The 19,670-nt window shown below is 34.4% G+C and overlaps 1 protein-coding gene across 5 annotated transcripts in view; it reads right to left on the reverse strand.

Annotated features, from left to right (window-relative positions):
* Nucleotides 1-19,670, reverse strand: part of LOC150104990 (uncharacterized) — a 231,805-nt gene that overhangs the window by 16,485 nt on the left and 195,650 nt on the right. For all 5 annotated transcript variants that reach the window (XM_090395446.1, XM_090395450.1, XM_090395449.1 and 2 more), the window contains exon 7: nt 15,323-15,498. In XM_090395446.1, coding sequence (XP_090251572.1) covers nt 15,323-15,498 — 176 coding nt within the window. The remainder of the gene's footprint in view (nt 1-15,322; nt 15,499-19,670) is intronic.

A 19,670-nucleotide genomic window follows, 5' to 3' on the forward strand; every position in this document is an offset into this window, starting at 1 on the left:
ATTGTCTTTGTTTCTGTGGTCTACTGTTCCATCTATTCTGTGGCTCCCAATAGTATAATTATTTTTTAAGTAATGTAAGAGTATGATTGCATATCCTTCTGCTCCTTTGTTTATGAGTGATCATTATCCTTCAAAATCTAGCAAAAATCTAACAAAATCTAGCATTATTCAGGTTATTAACCAATTTTTTAAAATAAACTGAACTTTAAATTATATATTTGGTTTAATCCTTTATCCAGTGTAAGCAAACAAAGTTTGCGCCTTAAGTATTTTCAGGACTGGGGCAACTTGTGGTAAAGGTGGTATAAGTTCTGATCAACTGCCTTAGTATCCCATAATGCAAAGCACATATGGGATCCAAACCCATGTGCTGCAACTTCAATATCAGCTTATCATGTGGCACCTTGTCAAATGTCTTCGCTAAATCCAAGAAAATGGCAGTATATGCCTTTCCTCATCTACTGCCCTTGTAACTTTATTATAAAAGGCTAGCATATTACTAAAAGAAGAGCATCCCTTAACAAATCCATGTTGACTCTCACAGATAACATTACCCTCATCTGCGCAATGCTGTATACGGTCCCTAATTAAACCTCCAAGATCTTAACTACTGATGACACACAAACTGGCCTATAATTAGACGCTTCCAGTCTGCTACCCCCCCTTATGCAATGGCACTATCTTACCTTCCTTTCATTCCCTGGGCACCTTTCCTGTAGCCAGACTTTCATTGAAAAGCCAGGTCAAAGGAGCTGTCAGTTCTTTAGTACATTCTGTTAAAACTAGTGGTGAAATACCATTCAGTCCCACAGCTTTACTGACATCCAGAGTACTCAGTATTTGGAACACACTCTCCTCCTGCACCTCTAAACCTCGAACTTCAATATCCTACCCTATCCCTCTAGTACAGTGATGGCGAACCTATGACATGCGTGTCAGCACTGACACACTTCAAGGTTTCAGGTGACATACCTTGGATGTTGAAAGATATTGGTATTCTGATGAAAAAACTGCTATAAATCGTGTAAGATCACTTTCAGTTAAGGCGTAGGTAGGTTTCGGTTCATTGAAAGAATTATATTTTATAGTTAGCCTATTTCTATTTTATAACTAGCCTATAAACAACGAGCGTTTTAAGTTTACATTTTCTTTCTTAATCATTATAATTTCTGCATAGTCATATGATATTATAAACACTTATAAAAACGTGCTTTATATATTATAAACTTAAAGTTTTCATTTGACTTCTGTGTGAAATTTGTTCATGCATGCATTCCAAGTCTCTCGACTGAGTAATACAAGTTTTAAACATATTTAAAACCACTTTAACAGAAAATATAATTCGCAGCATTAAATATTGAATTTATCTGAGTAAATAATGAAAACATTTTATAGTTGCAATAAATTCAGTAAATTTTGATAATAATGCAAATAGTAACAACTTACAATGACGTCGCAAAAAAACCTACTAAATAGCTGCTATTTAGTAGCATGATAGAGAGTAAAATGTAACAAGGTTGCAACGAATGTACCGGTAATAAATCTGGCAACCCTGCTGAAAGAATTAGGGGTAGTCTTGCATCCAGTTAAGTAATTTGAGTTGCTGGTGTATAATTCATATCCAGTAATTGTTAATTCTTATTAATTATTACTGCTTAATTACTGCGTATATAATTGTGCTCTTATTTAATTTGTGAACCCTTTTACAATGGCAGCTAGCACTAATAAAAAAACTAAAATTATCACAGAAAGGAAGTGGAAGAAATTTCCAAGATGCCTGGACTGAACTATTGATAGAGGCGATAAAGTTCTCTGTAAATTGTGTGGCGAGCTATCTGTGAGTAGAACCTGGAACGTAAGAAGACATTTTGAAACTAAGCACAAATGGCTCCTAGAAAAAACTTTTGAAGAATGCAAAGAATACATATCGCAACATCTAAAACTGGCAGAATCACAGAGACTTTAATTAAATTTGTTTCAGGACCTTCAAATTTAGCAGCCGCAAGTTACAGTATTTCACATACTATTGTTGAACATGGGAAACCACTTAGTGATGGTGATTATATTAAAAAAGCTTTCGTTAAGTGTACACCATTTTTATTTGAGGACTTTGATAATAAGGAAGCTATTGTAAAGCACATGAAAGAGTTACCATTAAGTAGGAATACTATTAAAGACAGTTATATCAATGAATGCTAGTATAGAAAATTAAATACAACAAGACTTGAACTCATGCCATTGTTTTTCCATTTGTCTCGACGAAACTACAGATATTACGTCATCAACTCGATTGGCTATTGCAAGATATGTTCATGGTGATTCTATGCACGAGGAATTGATAAAGTTAGAAAATTTACGCTGACATGTAAAGACATATGCGACTGTGTTGTTAAAATGTTCTGTGAGAAACAGATAGATTTATCGAAAATATTTTCGATTACAACTGATGGCACGCCTAATATGTCCGTAATGTCGGTTTTATCAAACAATTTACAGAATACGTTGGTCATCCCCTAATCTGTTTCCATTGTATTATACATCAGGAGACACTGTACGCGAAATCAGGCTTAAAGGATTTGGATGATGTGATGAGAATTGTGACAAAAGACTTTGCAGTCATGCCCTCTCTTAGCCTTACTAAATTTATTTAGATACTCTTCCCCTTTTGTCACAGTTTGTGTGTTGGTGAGTGGCAATGTTGTTCTCAAACACAATTCAGTGACCAGGATTTAACAAGAAACACAAAGTTTAATTTTAACAAGATTAGGACACATAGAACATAAATCATTCAATCAGTTAATTGTTATTTCAAACTTCAAACACTCTACATGGTAATACATGACAATTTCAAACAGGACAAGATTGTGTTAAATATTGTCATCTGCGCCATTGTTATGTCGTTACTTTTCCTATAATGATTTACTTTCTTTATGAATTTACCTCTCTACAATGACTACAAGACTTACAAAATTTCCCTGACTCGAATATCTCTATCACTTCTTGTGTGTTCATTCTATAAGGAAAGCAAATTCTAAATCTCTAGCCGATTCCTAATTTTACTCACGTGCATACCCTGACTGTTAAAGGATATTCTTTGCTAAAAGAAATGAATCCTCTAATTTCTTTCTGGGTCCCCTCTTCAGATATTGACAAATTTATTTTTTAAAGCTGCGCCAGCCAATATCTTAGAATAGAGGGGACTCTTATTCAGGGAGACTTTTCCAGACTTTTTGGTGCACATAGGTGAATAAATTTAGTGCTTAAACTCATAAATTAAACGCTTTACTGTGGCTAAATAAATTCTGATTTGCAGTCATAACCTCTATAACAACATGTTATACCTTTCCTTCAATCCCCCCCCCACTATGGTTCAGATTAATGAGTGGTAGTTTTGATTCATATTATAGGCAAACTCAGGTATAGAAGAAAAAACATATTTATTGGAATTTAAAGACATATACACTTAGATCAATCTCACTTTCAATTAGTTCAATGACATGCAAAATCAAACTGATTAATACTCTAATGCATGAACAATAAATCCTTCTTTTAAGTTAGAGATTAAACACACATAATATACACATTATACACTTCTAATCAATATTCTACCTACTATGTTAGTCTTGCACATTAAACTCGTCACAATCATCTATAATTATTCCAGACAATTTGTCTTATGGACATTAGCCACTGCTAAATAATCACTTAAAGTTCTTAAATACTGTCCATACTCAATTATTACACTACAATGATCTTTCCCTTTTACTGACTGGGTAATTATACAACAAAATCTGTACTTTACCATTTCTTGGGGGCAGGATCTCCAGGTCCGTCTGAACTGTCCTCCTTTGTTTGAATTACCTCTCGATACTTCCATAAGCCTGCATCCACGTGGTGGGTCACTATGGTCATCAGATTAAGCTATGCTCTGCACCTGGCATTTTTTCATCGTCTATTCTCGATCTGTTTTGAGCCATCCTCGTTTCTACAGGATACGTCCGCGATATTAATCTGTCGGAACTTTCAGGAGTGAAGACAACATATGCTGACATCTCACGCTTTATTACTGGCAGAAATAAAGACATTGAAGGGAAAGGAGCACCGTCTGATATCATACTATCACCAAGAAACACCATCAGGAACTTCTGGTCTACGGGAGAAGTCGAATCATCATCCAGCAAAATAGGCAAAAAAAGCCTTGAGAAAGGGGTGCAAACCCTTTTTATTCTCCCTTCACTTCCCCCCTTTTTAGCACCCTGTTACTAGCTGTGAAAGTGCCCTCTTTTTTTGCGATTTTTTTTCCAGCCCGCAACTTTCTTCGTCCGCAGAAATTTTGGCACATTGCGAGATCTCTAGCAGCGTCAACCGGGAAACGAATGTGCGTCACTTTCCGAGATTGCCAATGCCTCAGGCCCGCCCATGACCTTTGGACTATTGTTTACATCTAATTTACCCATTCATTGTATACATGATGCATTCATATAATACTAATTTATACACAAAGTTCTTTACATGGTATTACAATTCTACTAAAAGGAGGTAACTCTATTTCTGTTTACAGTTAGTACTTTATTTCTTCTGCTCGAGTACAAGTTTTTTCTCAGCAGATTTTTCTGACTTGTTAAATCCTGAATGAATTGTTTCCTTTTAAAGGTTCTTCATTCAGGATGTAACAAAGTTCCCCCCCTTTCTAGAAAAAAATTTTTCCAAGATCAAATTTTTTTCCTTAAGCATCCCTCAATTCCCTGGGAATTTTTCACCATACATCTCCAGGACTTATGAACCCTTCTAGAAGGACATTGCGGTTGAGATTCCACTTGGTCCTGAGCTTCTTTGTCGGTCTGCACTTAGAGGTTTTTGTCGGACTTCATCCGACCATCCGCATTGGCACCCCTTTGTTCTACGGCCAACGCTTCCTGCCCTCCGTGCTTCGATCACATCTCCCCTTTTTTTTTTCTCCTTCACGTTCCCTCTACTAGCTCCTTTTTTTTTCTGGCCACCAACTCCTATTGTACTGCAGCTTTCAGTCATGGTCGTTTTGATGACATTGCACTTGAACACGTGAGAGAGCTCCTCCCAGAGAATTGTCCACATTTGTCTCTTTTCGCGAACCTTGCTTGTAAGGATCACTAATGAGTTTGCCAAGGTCATGACCTCAGGGCTCTTAGTCACCACTGAAGTATGCACTGTTTCACACAGCCTATTCTTGGGTTGGTTGTCATATATGTCGCCTCACTACAAATTCATATATCCTTTTTCCTTGACACATCACATACAACATAACCTATAGTGTTTTTCCCTCTTTGGGTAAACAGATATGCACTCGTTTAATATTTACATGATACACTTTACCCCCCCCCCCTCTTTTTATTTATAGTACAATTTGCACCAGCAGTACAGGTGTCTTTTGATTTAGGCTCTGTTCTTGTTGGATCCTGAATGAAAGTCTGTCTAGTAACGACAGGCCTCATTCCTGATCCAACACCCTCATTCATCCATTTTATACCTACCTTATTCAGCCATTTGACTTTTGGAATATATTCACACATTGATGCTGTTATATATTTCTTTGTCAGTTCCCAAGCAGCATTTATTTCCTTACTGCTCAACTCCTCCTTCCGTGCTATAGCTCTTAGCTGTCTCCTAAGCTTGTCATAATCCCCAGTCTTATAATTCCACATATACCCTTTTCTCACAAAAGTCTGCATATGATCAGCTTTTTCATGATCACTTTCACCAACTGGAGGAAAGCGTGAAACCCCTCTCACAATTACATCCTATGATGAAATTATCAGATCTAAAACTCTCGATCCTTGCGTGCCCTCCTTTACATGTTGCCTGAGATAGTTATCTCTCAAGAACTCAATAAATTCATTTTACTTATTCCCAAATGCTATCTCTTTATTCCAATCTATACTGCCATAATTAAAATCACCTATAATAATTACTCTTCCTTTGTTTACTAATCCAAGTTGTTTATACATTTCTTCATCACCACTCTCCACATTCCTGGGCCTACAGCAACATCAAACTAAATATGTCTTTCTGTCAACCTCCACATTACACCACACTGCCTCATAATCTAAACAATTTGTTTTATGACAGGCTCTGAGAAATAAATTTGAAATAACTAGATAAACATTTATAAAACATGGCTGCAACAAGAAAATGATACATAGAATTCATTCGCAAAAATAAAAAAAAATAAAAAAAACATTATAGTAAAGCCATAGCCACATGAGAATTATTTAAAAAAGACAATACACCAAAAAAATACAATATTAAAACTACAAATGAAAAGAAAAAGGATAATAAGCTCTTCTAAAGATCCCTTTTAGAAGATGAGTTTCAGCATAGGACAGTTGCATAATCTCAATGGCTACTTTGATGCTTCCAATCTAGTGGGCCAGAGTGATCACATCATAATAGTATAAAAGCAACTCTGGCTAGCACTGCCTTTCAACATATGAGGCACAAATGGTATCGTTGTAGTGGCTAAATGGGATTCTGACTTAGAAGCATTTAGTCAGCATCCCACATTAAGAACCTAAAGACATTCATTTCTTAATGCTCTTGTGGTACATGAACCTAAAGGTGTTCAAGATCATGCATTTACCACGGTATGACTATTAGTCATACTTACTACTATATATTTATAATTACGCAGACCTGTATTGCTAAGATTATTGCCAGATTGTTTGTAAACTAGCGAATGCCAGGTCAGGACCAACCATGGATTGGGCCAGTCTAACTATGCACTTTCTTTTTCTAGTAGATTTCATTGTCCTATTGCTTCCCTATTATCCTAGCTTATATACTCACTTAACTATCTTACTACTAGCCCAAAGCCTACTAGTGTATAAATAGACTTATTATTACTGTCTTGGGTGGCGCCAAATCCTCTAGTCAGAGGATGAGTCTCAATAGATCGCAGTATGGTGGCTGCTCTTCTAAGCACAACACCAAGACTAGTACCTAGGTCATCCGCAGACGACCTTGCCCATCCAGGTATATATCAGATCCACTGCACCTGTAACATACCCTACATGGGGAAACAGGTCATACAATCCTAAAACAGAAATAAGAACTTAAATGACACATCAAGTAGCTTTGTCCTGATCAAGCAGATCTTTCTGACCATGCACTTGAAACATACCACCAGAGTGAATGGAAAGGCATCCAATCCTTACACCCGACCAAAACATGATTTATATAAGGTAAATTCAAGGAAGTCTGTAAAATGCTTATCAACCAACCAAGTTTCAACAAAAATGACAGTCTGAAAGTCCCAAGGATTTGGATGGCTCATCTATGGTAGCAACACAGCATCTCATAAAAGAATAATTCACATAGCAATCATCAGAAGAAAAGAAATGTATTTGGAAAACACAGTAACTCTCAGACAGCAAACAGAAATTAAAAGTTTTTTTTTTTTCCCTGCACTAATAAAGTGTGGATACACACGTATTCACAAGAATAAATATTATTTATTATTATACAATGATGATAAATAATATTTTTCATCATTGCCATCAGTGTATCAACATAATCACAAGGTGAAGCAAGAACAAAGAATGTTAATCCTGTTTACAGAGCTGAGCCACATACCAGAAAACCATCTAGCATATGGTTACAAAATAAAAATAAGAATACAATTAAGGACAAAATTAAAATTAAGTGATTTGAAATAAAATTAAATTAAAGGGCCATAATTGCTAATGGGTCAATGAGAACATTGACCCATTAGTGAATTTGATGGACAAAAGAACTTGTATATACCTGAGAGACCACATTTAAATGGTTTTGGAGTTAGATGTTTGGAGAAAGTGTTGTTTAGTGAGAGTTTGGAAGTGCAAAACCAGGGAAATCAGAGATATTAGGGTGAATGCAATCAAGCATTTACCCTAAGTCTGCCACCTCTGGGATAAATGAGTATGTGTACAGAAATGATGATGATTGCATCATCATTTCTGTATGAGATTTCACAGGTTTCTGATTCAAATAGGTTGATAATGGCATTACACAAGGATAATTCAAATGCATGTATACGAATGCCAGAAGTATCAGGAATAAGGGAGAGAATTTTTGGCATTGGTCAGCTTAACTTGGCCAAAAATTATAGGCATTAGTGAGACCTGGTTGACAGAAAATGATATAGTTACAGGGATAGAATGTAAAGGGTACTGTATTTTCTGGGAGGATAGAGAGAATAGGACAAAAAGTGGGGTATTGCCGATGATAGCTGAAGAACTACAACCAACAAAATTAGAACTTAAAGAGGATTTTAGGTCTAGTGATGATGGGTTCATTTGAGGCTGTCTCATGTGAGATGGAGGACAACAGGTCAAAATATACTGCTGGTTTCTGTTACAGACAAGGGTTGCGTTGTTCCACACAAAGATGTAGAGGTCATGCATCAGCAGATTAGCACAATGAGTGCAAATTATCCCATTATCCCCAAGTCCCTAGTTTCATTAGTTTTTTGTAATCCAGTACCATCATTATGATACTACTAGATTTTGCAAAGGCATCTTGTCAGAATACCACATATTAGAAAAGTTGAAGCAAATGTGAATGGATATGAAGCATGGATGGGGGTTGACAGACACACATGCCTGAAAGTAGTATATGGTGGCATGGAATTTGGAGAATGAGGGTAACTAGTAGAGTACCTCAGGGTTCTGTACTAGGACCACTACTCTTTAATTTGTATATCAAAGATATAGGAAAGATTTAAGAGGAGATATTCAACTGTTTGCTGATAATGCAAAACTGGGGAAAGCAAAGGTGATGTAGCTATTCTGCAAGATGATTTAAATAAATTGGCATTGTAGGCAAAGGATAATTATTGTCAATTTAATGTTGCAAAATGTATGGTTATGCACTCCACTTTGAAAAGGTTACATGCACTGTATTATAATGATGATACTGGATTGCAAGAAACTGATGAGGCTAGGGACTTGGGGGATAATGGTGGACAGAAAGTTGAAGTTCAGAGGGTATATTGCAAAAGTTTGGTAAAATAGCTAATATTTCAATATCCAAAGTATTACTTGGATGTTAGCATATATTTCAACATCCAAAGTATTACTTGGATGTTGAAATATATGCTAACAAGTAAGGATAGGGAAGTTATTATCCCCCTTTATAAGGTATGATTCGGTCACATTTTGACCACTGAGCATAGATTTCACATAAATCACACAAACCAAAACAAAGGAAATTGCGAGAAATAAACAAAAAAAATTGCAGAAAATAAAATAAAAGAAACTACTGAAAAGATAAAGGAAATGGCAGGGAAAGAAACAGAATTAAGGAAATGGTGGGTAATTATATACAAGCAAAAGACAAAGGACTGACAAAAACATACATAAAGCACACAAAATAACAACATGCAAAAGTATAATGTGAGACATAAGGAAGAATCAGAAGAGTATGAAATTATGAAAACAGAAAATCCAGAATTAATGTTTAAATTTCAAAATGTTATTTGCTTAGATTCAGGGGCGAATACTGGTCTTGAAATTCACACTTGCTCTTGTTATCATTCAGGGAGTGAGAGATGTGATTGAAATCTGATTATCGGAATAATGAATTACAGATAACCCTCATATAACACGGATGTTAGGTTCCATAGAAATGGCGTATTATATAAATCACATTATGCGAGACTCAGATCACATACAAAAAGTAGGGTTAAGTTCCGAAATCGGTTTTTTAAAAAAAAAAATTATATAAACAACAATGACCTATCCAAGAAAAAAATATTTTTATTTAATTCAGGTAATTCATGCAAGTTAAGAAAACACATAAACTATGATGCAAATACATAGTATAAAATTATAAATATTACAAATTGTAATTAAGCTTCATTGCACGTAATGCATAAATGTTTTAGGCAAAATAAAAATAAGTGCATATTTTAATCTTTCATAGCACGAGGATTTGAGGATCGGTTAATAAACATTAGTTTTGTCCTGTAATCACCTGATGCATTACTACAAAACAGTAGAGTAATTTTGTCTTTGGAAACTTTGAATCCAGGAGCTGATCTTTCATTTTTCGAAATATAGGTGCATTTTGGCATTTTTTTCCAATATAACCCGGATTAATCAGCATTGAACACTTGGTCTGCATTATAAATGTTTATAAACGTTGAGGGTTTTTTGTTTAATAAGATTTCCATCCAAAGGAATTTTCTTTTGAGTGCATCTTCTTTCCAAATCATTAGAGATTTCTTCATTTTTCTCTTAGAAAATTGCCTACACGAGCAACGAGCTTTGCACTTACCATTGACCCATCAATAAACACTTTCTCGAATTTTATGTTCATTGTGTTTGATTGTTTGAATTGTTGATTCATTTAAATTCAAAGGCTTTACAACAACTGGTTTTTCTCCAATCCATGATTTTAATTTTTTTTCTTCGAGAGAAATTTTCTTCGAGACGAATTTTCTTTTCAATATTCATTTTTTCCCTTTCAATGCAATTTGTGGCCATTACTATAAAAATAATTTTTTTACATAAAAAAGCATTATGTATTAATTATGTATGTAACTCACCAAAAAATAAAGTGCTCAGCTTGAGATAACACACTTATGATTTTTAATGCGCTTTCCTGGCAGAAAACGAAGACAATTTTCAACAATAAACACTTTATACGGTATATAATTGACGTACATGTGAGCTAAATGGCGTTTCCCCTAATATAAATTTGTTACTTATAACTACCTGTGCGATACGGGCAGACACAAATTTAACGAAGATAAAATTTGATTTTTAAGCTGCACTATATGAAAAGATAAACGATCACTACAATTTCTAGACTGTGTTTTTGTCAAAACCACGTTGTATAAGTACCGCGTTGAACAAGGGTTACTACAATTTGCAGATTGCGTTATATTGAAACTGCGTTGTATAAGTACCACGTTAACCGAGGGTTACCTGTACTGACCATTTAAAACTATATATTTAGGAATTTATGTACATTTAATCATACAAATACAACATTCATTTTACAAATGATATTCTATATTTTTCAATTTAGCTACTTGAATACAAGTTTACTATTTCTAGATATACACAATTTCTAGATATACACAAAGCTTTTGACTCTGTATCAAATGAAATTTTAATAAAAAAATTAGAAGTCATAGGAATACAAGGTACTGCCCTAAACTGGTTCAAAAATTAGTTAAATGTAAGATCACAAATTGTAAAAATAAGCAACAGCTATAGCAGCTCCAAAACAGTAGACTGCGGTATATCACAAGGATCTGTCTTGGGACCAATTTTATTTAATATTTATATCAATGACTTCTGCAATCTTAAACTAAACAGTAAAATAAATACTTTTGCAGATGATACAGTACTAATTTTCTCTACAGACACAGCCGAACAAATGAAAACCATCGTGAATGCTGATCTTTTGAAAGTAACAAATTGGTTCCAGTCAAACAAACTCGGTCTGAATGTCTCAAAAACTAAATACGTAAATTTTAACTTGCAAAATACAACTGGCAAAATGAACTTCACTGCACAATTAATTTCGCATGATTGGAATTGCAGGACAAATTCAAATTGCAACTGCGAGAAAATAGAAAAAGTCAGTGTAATAACTTACTTGGGATTAAAATTTGATAGTAGTTTAAGCTGGAAACTGCATATTACTGATGTCGTAAATAAAGTAAGGATTATGTTAAACAGACTTTACTACCTAAACAGATTCTTAAATTTAAATATGCTAAAATATTATATTCTGCCTGGATTCAAAGCACACTACAATATGGTATATTAAGTTGGGGAGGAATCTATCACACTACGCTGAAACCTTTAGTCTCGACTCAGCATAAAGTAATTAAAATCTTAACTAGAAACAAATATAAGGATACTGCAATGTGCAATAAATACACCATACTAAACATACTATCCCTTAGATATTTATATGCCTATAGGGTACTATTATTCATAAAAAACGAAAACGTAAATATCAAACAAGATGCTTTCCTTAGTAGACATAAGGGCCTAAAATATATAGTTCCAAAAGCAAATAAAGAAACAATACACAAACATTATACTTATTTAGCACCAAAAGTATTCAACACACTACCTTTAACAATAAGAAATGAAACTAACCCAAACAAATACAAAACTCTAATCAAAGAGTATTTATTTTCCCACAGAAATGAGGAATCTCTGTTCAAAATAATTGTATAAATTATTGCTTTTTAGCATATTTGTATTCAAAGATCATAAAAATTTTAATGCTACTTAACTGCTTAATTTTGTTCCTAATTAATTGTTATGCAACTTTCTCTGTACATATTAGCATGTCTCCTGTGATTTTATTATGTAATTACATTATAATAATATGTAATATGTATTTTATATGATATTATAATATATTATGACATTATATTATATTATATATTATCAAGATGGTAGCAGACACCTACGGGCAATGGATCCATGGTTGTCGATGGTGAAGATGATATTATATGCATGTACATATATGTATATAAAGAAAATGAATTATATAAACTTTTGTAACTTTATGCATATCGTAACCTAGATGAGCTGTTGCTCTTAGGTTACACATATGATTGTTCAACATTTTGTACTATTATAGGAAGCTTACAAATAAATTTTACTACTTATAAAAAATAAAAATTCTACACTGCAGTTCTTCTTTATGAACTGGTCAATAACACTGTCATAAAAAGTTGGTTGTGTTAGATCCTGAATGGAGAACTTCTTGACAAGTTATTCATTCAGGAATCTAACATGAAAGTTTAACAAAAATATAAAAAATGCATAATACCTGCTTACCAGTGGAAGGTGAGAAACACCTAGTTTATTGTATGTGAAAGTGTATATCAGTATGTGTAATGTATTGGAAATATTTATTGTCAGACGGAAAGCTAAGATCGGGAATTATGTCAGATTAGCATTGTATGTAAAGGAAATACTAGCTTATTTCCTTTACCTTATTTTTTATGTCTTATTAAGCTACCAAAATATCGTATGTCGCCACACAGGCAATGACTAACAGATCAAAGGTCTGTTCACGTGCAGCCCAGATCACGTCTGGGCTGCACGTGCCTACCGTAACGCCGAAGGCTGCAGCTTATTGGAAAGCTGACGTAACACTTTCCTCGAAAACAACACTTAGTAGCAGGGGGGAAAGCAAAGGATCACCTAAGGGCGATATAAGTTAAGGATTGTGTGGAAAAGAAATACAGAGAAAGAGGGCGCTGAGAAAGAATATATAAAGCAATACGCGCCAAGTTGCTTCCTCTAATTTTGTCTTTCCGGGATTTTGATATCGAGGACTCTCGACAAGTGATCGGAGATAGGAAGAGCCGGGTGCTATGTCATCAGACAGTGGGCCATATTCCTGATAGCGCTGAGAAGTATTCCACGGTGAGCCGTACGAGAATCAATAGCTCATGCAGAATCGAGCCAGCCGCTGGATGACCCACCCGAGGGAGCTGAGAAAACCTGTAGTTCCAGCCATAACCAGATTGTATCCGGTAGCAGTGAGAGGAATAACTTAGTTACGAGGCCTGACCCAGAGATAGCAAAGACAAAGGATGACCCGAGCAACACATAGTCGTTAATAGACCTTCGGAAGGATTTGGTAATGTAGAGATCTTTTGTTTTACGTCTTGGAATTGTTAGAAGATAGAATTTGTGTCTTGATAAAGCAAATGAGGACATTTTAGAGAACTTTGATAGGATAAAGTAATTAATACAGCGAATTCTATTAGACAAAGAAATTGTATAGGATGAATCTCTAATTGTATATGATTGAAGTAGTGAGAACCTTTTGTTAAGTTTAACAAATTTAACTAAGAAAGAAATGAGTTGGTAATTATCTGCTTTAGAGTAACAGGATGAAAGGATTTAATTTGAATGAGACATTGTTTTGTTTTCCATTGGTATTATATGATTTAGCATGTCAGCTTATGTAAGAGAGTTTGATTAGTATTGAACTGTTTGTCTAGCTCAGCATAAGATATTCACTTAGCTAGGAACTTTAGGAGTCTTAATAATTTGATGCATAATTTATACACTTGTCTTTTAGTATTAATAAACATGTTTTGTTACTTAAACCTGAGTCATTCCTGATTTCGAGGTGTCAAGCTACCATTTGTGAAAATAGAACCAATAGCGGGAAGGAGTTGGATAAATATATGCTTGCGATTAGATCTTAGGTCACGACTGCAAGGTACCAAGATCTATATACTCAAGTGTGAATTCTACATTAAGGTATATGCCTGTAGACCTAGGAATATTTCCCTGAACTTGAATTATATTCTTGTTATAGGAAACTGGCTGGTGAAGTTAAAATATAAATTTGCCAGTTTCTAAAAAGGAAATATCCCAAGGAGCCAAACAAGATTATACAAAGGGGAAAAATATAAATTATGAAGATAGAAAATCATTTCATAACAGTTGTAACTTAATTTTCCCAAGCAACACACACACTTGTAAAGGCTGCTGAAACTCATTGGCTAGAGTTACGTTGACTGCATATGGCCTGTGGTTTAAGCAACAGAGTGAGATGCGTGAAATGGCTATGCACGTGCATGAAATCACAGTGCCGCTGCAAGGACCTGTAAGCTCCTGCAACCGAGCAAGCCAAGGTAGCTTTGACTTCGATACACAATGCAAAGCTCAATTATTGTCACACAAGTTTAAGACATCTTCTGTCTATAAAAATAAAAGCCTAAATGGAATGCTTATAAATGCATGCATTTATTTAAGAAATAAATAGTACTTCTTTCTCAATTAATGAGCTTGTGCAGCAAGCATAGCAAGCATGGAGAATTCGCCACTGCTTAGATTGAATGTTGCTTACGTGACATTTCCATACTAAAATGTCACTAAAATGCATGGTAGTGCCCAAGAAGGGCATATTTGAAATCAGCTACTCTTTTAACACACGTAGCCTAGTAGTGAAGATATTTTGTGAGCAAGCTGGGTAAAATAAGGATGAAACAGGAAAGAAATTTCTTGTTAAGTACATTATTCTTTCCCGTAGTGAAATAACTTGATACATGCAGAGAAACTCAGTAATTTGACCCTCCCTCCCACCAGACAACTCTGTTTAGTAAGTCCTGCAAATTCACTTTTACGTTTGCTTTCATCTCAGCAAACTTATCAGCAATAAGTGAATATAATTTCATTATTCATGAAGTGTCATGCTACTGGAGCTATAATGTAAATAAATGTCAAAAATAATATGGAAAATTTTCCAGAAATGATATCTATCATCAAAAATAAGTTTATTTCAGATTTACTTCATTACATTATCATACCTTAAGATTTAGAGGATCTGGCAAATTTTCTTCACATACTGAAATCTGGTCCTTTAACATATCTTTCAGTACTTTGTTTGACTGATGAACTGAAGAATAAGACTTTATTTGGTATTCTGCAGACTTCTGGCAGTGATCCAGACTACTTCTATATTTAGGACGCTGTCTTCGTTGATCTACAAATTACAATAAACATTTTGACAAATATAATTTACTAGTTGAACAATGAATTTAAACATGTAAACAAATATAACTATATGCTAAAGTTACAAAGTTTATAAACTGTGAAATAACAAAATCTTGATATAAGTTATTAACTAACAAGTGAATTATGTTCTACAAACTCATAACTTAGCACTTCAGTTAACAAAGCATATTTAATAAAATATGCTTTGAAATCCAGTGCTGTGTTACTACCTAGCAATAGGTTTAGGCAGTTCATTAGCAACTTTCAAGCATTTCCTCTACCACAAGCACTTTGCAAAACAATCCTGATTATCAATATTAAACACTTAATAAGCGCTATCTTCCCAATTCACAACCTGAGCTAACATTTTCACAAATTCTGCTCCTCTGCTCTTGATCTTCCACCTCCCCATATTAAGTAAATAAACCATAACTCAACTTCATAAAACATCCACGACTTGAAGATTTGAGCAAATATGCATGTGCATCACATACACATTCACTTGTTTTCAAATGTTTGTACAGTGTCATATCTTTGTCTTGAATAAGCTAAGATAAATGTGATGTTTGTAAGTTACTCCACCCAAGAAACCAACGAACTTGCCATTTCCTCAATTCCTAGAAAATTGAATAAATTTCCCCATTATCAATCAGAGGATCTTGTTGTGTTACTCACAATTGAATGAATAAAATGGAAATGTTTGGGGAAAATTAAAAGGTTGTCTTGATATTTCCAAGGCAGACAACTGAATTTTGTACAAAAGGCTATTAAGTAAGCTTCTATCATATCCTCTGACTTCTGGAAATGGATTGTTTGTTTTTGTGTGGATGGGTTTAATCTCCTCAAATTTTGCAACTAATGGTGGTGTTACATAAGGTTTTGTTCTTGCCCTTCTTCCTTCTGTATATCGATTTCCATTTGACTGCGAGTCCAATGCAGTTTTGGTGAAATCTTAAACCTGAGACTAGTTGAACAACAAAACCTTCTTCGATGCAGCATACCCATTAGACCACACAGATACAATCAACTTTGAAACTGATCAAATTATAGCATGCTTTAGATATGTCAAGCTGTTTTTGGAATATGTAAATGGAGATACAGTAAGACCCCAAAGTTACGTGGTAGGTGGGACCAACAAAAAGCACGTAAGTTGAATTCGCGTAACTCGGGGTATAATTTTGCATGTAATTTATATATACAAACTTACAATTGGGATCAAAGGTTTACAAAAACACCTATATTTTTTAAGAAATATAATCATAATTGTAGTTTTTCGTACATAAAAAAAGAAAGTTATTTCGATGTCGATGGTTTCATAAAATCTAATAGATTCGTCTGATAGCATAATGTCTTTTTCTTGTCATGCAAAATTTCTTCATAGCAAGCTAATGATTTTTTTATTCCTTGCCTTTTGCCTTGTGGCTACAGTTCGTTCCTCGTTAGAATCTATGTCCTCCAAAATCTATAAACCTTTCTTTTATGATTGTTCTTACTGTGGATTCCTATAGATCGAACTTTGCTAGCTCACAAATTTTCATTTCGCCTTCAAAATCCTTAATAATGTTGAGTTTTGTTTCCAAAGTCAATGTTTTTCTTTTCTTGCTAGCTGTAGAAGAATCGTACTTGCTTCTTTTGGATGACATTATTATTTTTTATGTGATAAAATTTTTATTAAGAACATATAACATTAAACAATCACAAGGTTTGTAGACTATAAAAATCGTGTATGAATGGAGACAGTGCGAAATACGTCAGTGCTTGTTCACAGCATGTGCGACACTGGCAAATGCGGCTGGCGCCTGAAAGATACGACTAGTGGTGAGGCATGAAGCGGGACGGGAATACATACATATAAGAAACCACGCGACTCCGGATTTGCGTAAGTCGGGGTATGACTGTATATAACTTTGTTGTGTTTGATTTTTCCATTATAAATGGTCTGTGTGAACCAAAATTGAAACAGTTTGGAGAAATTTAAATAGCATCTTAATCCTAAATAATAAGTTTCAATAAATTCTATCTATCCAGTGCAGTATATTAAAATCATTTTGCCAATGAAAATAAGCTGATCAAATCTGAATCATGTAGATTTCTTATGTATACCCTAAATCTCAAATTTTATTAAATTCTACTCAGTTAAGGAAGTTATTGCAATATATAATTCTGACACTGTTTGCTACTTTGCATTCCTGAAAACAAAACAAAACAAAAACTGGTATTGCATGACAATGTTTTGCAATGATTAAAAATAGCAAATTTCAATAAAATCCATCCAGCCAAAATTCTGGAGTAACTTGTATACATAGAAACAGGGAGACAAAAAAATATCTCATGCATTTCATAAAATGCACAAAAAAAAAAAGGAAGGAGAGGCAACCAACATGATCGACATCCTCTTCTCTCTTATGAACTATGAATAATAGATCCATCAGCTGTTCAGTTTATCTCAAATTAGCTTTACTAACAGGTATATTCATAAGGAGTCACACATCACCTGTCTACTTAGAAGAACAGCATCATTAAAAACTCTAGAATATCAAGGAGATATGCATTTCTGACTCCAGCTCACAGAATGAATTATGATCTAATTTTGTGCATCCTTTAATTGTTCTTAAAAATCTATTTCTGCTACCTGTATTTTACTTTGATCTTTCCTTTTAACAGTCCATGTTTCTGAACACATAACAGAGTGGAAATGGCTTTTACTCTATAAAATTTAAGTTGGGTTTCTTGTCTTGTTTTTTTATTCAGTTTCCTTTTAATTGTTCCACATGTGTTATGAAATGTATTTATTTTTTCATCTATATCTTTGTCTTTTAGATATGTTATTATGCAACTCAAATAATTAAATTATGTCATTTGTTTAATTATTTTTAGCTTCTATGACTAGTTACTGAATTAATATGATCTCAATCTTTAAATACCATGACATTCAACACAGTATAGTTTTTGACCTAAAAAGGGAACATTTGGACACATAGCCAAGTTCTTGAGTAGTTCATGTTATATACTAGGTTTCAACTAGCAGAGAAATAATTTTTACTCCTATCTTCAGAAATAAAGATAGTCAATAAGCAAAAATCAGATAGAACATGATTATATACATTTTTGGTTTGATCTGTTCAGATCCTGCAAAAGATGACATTTATACTAAGATGTTCCCAAAGTTCATGGAAACCAAAAAAAAAAAAGTATTAAAACATGAACAATTATTTAGTGAGGAAACTTGTAAATCTCTTTCATCATCATTATAATCTTCATCATAGTGACCACATGCCCATTTCTAAAATATGGAGAGTTATTACACTCATCATATCATCGTATGTTATGCTTTTGCACAGGCCTACACATTTTACTGTGCAAGCTTCCGTAATTGATAATCCCATGGAATAGGTTGGTTGCTCCTTATTCCCAGTAGTATCCCATGTCTGTCGAAGAGTGTGTTCACAGGGCCAGTCTGCCTGCTTTGCAGGAGGAAAAACTCCACGATAAACTGTGGGAAAAAAACCTGCCGTCCACGCCCAAGACCGGCTAACTTGGCTATGGCTGTGGAAGATCCTTAAGCCCCTCGCGTTGTTGATGGAAATTGAACCTAGGACACTCCTTCCCCAGGCATATGGTTGCAAAGCACATAGTCACTCTGCTAACTGCACGGACACTACACCATTAATACGTTTATGAAGCATATTTCCACAAATTATACTGTTTAATATGGAATCTAACAGTCTACCTCCTCAACATGCATGCATATGACAAACTGAATTGTAAATGAGTTTTTTTGTTTTTTGTTTGAAATACTTTCAGGTTTGAAATTGGACTGCAACAATTTTGACTGAAATAATTCTGACTGCAACACAGCTGATATGTTTATCGAAGCTTAGTGATGGATCCAGAGTGACCCCAAGGTATTTGGGGTTTTCATTAAATGTAATTAGTTAACTGTTTAGCTTAATCTTTGTTCTCCACTTTTTGAGATGGTTATTAATGGTAAATACACAAGTTTCTGATTTAGTAGCGTTAATACAGTCAACCCTCAAATACAGCAACACTGTAACATTAAACCAAGCTGCGAATAAACTAATAAGAAATTTCACATACCCCCCCCCCCCCCAAGATCAATGTTATCCTTAAGCAAATTAACAAACTTTTGGTACTTGGAAT

Source organism: Typopeltis vanoorti, chromosome 7 (assembly GCF_054136105.1).
Source record: "Typopeltis vanoorti isolate ZY-2024b chromosome 7, IOZ_Tvanoo_1.0, whole genome shotgun sequence".
Classification (NCBI taxonomy): Eukaryota; Metazoa; Arthropoda; class Arachnida; order Uropygi; family Thelyphonidae; genus Typopeltis; species Typopeltis vanoorti.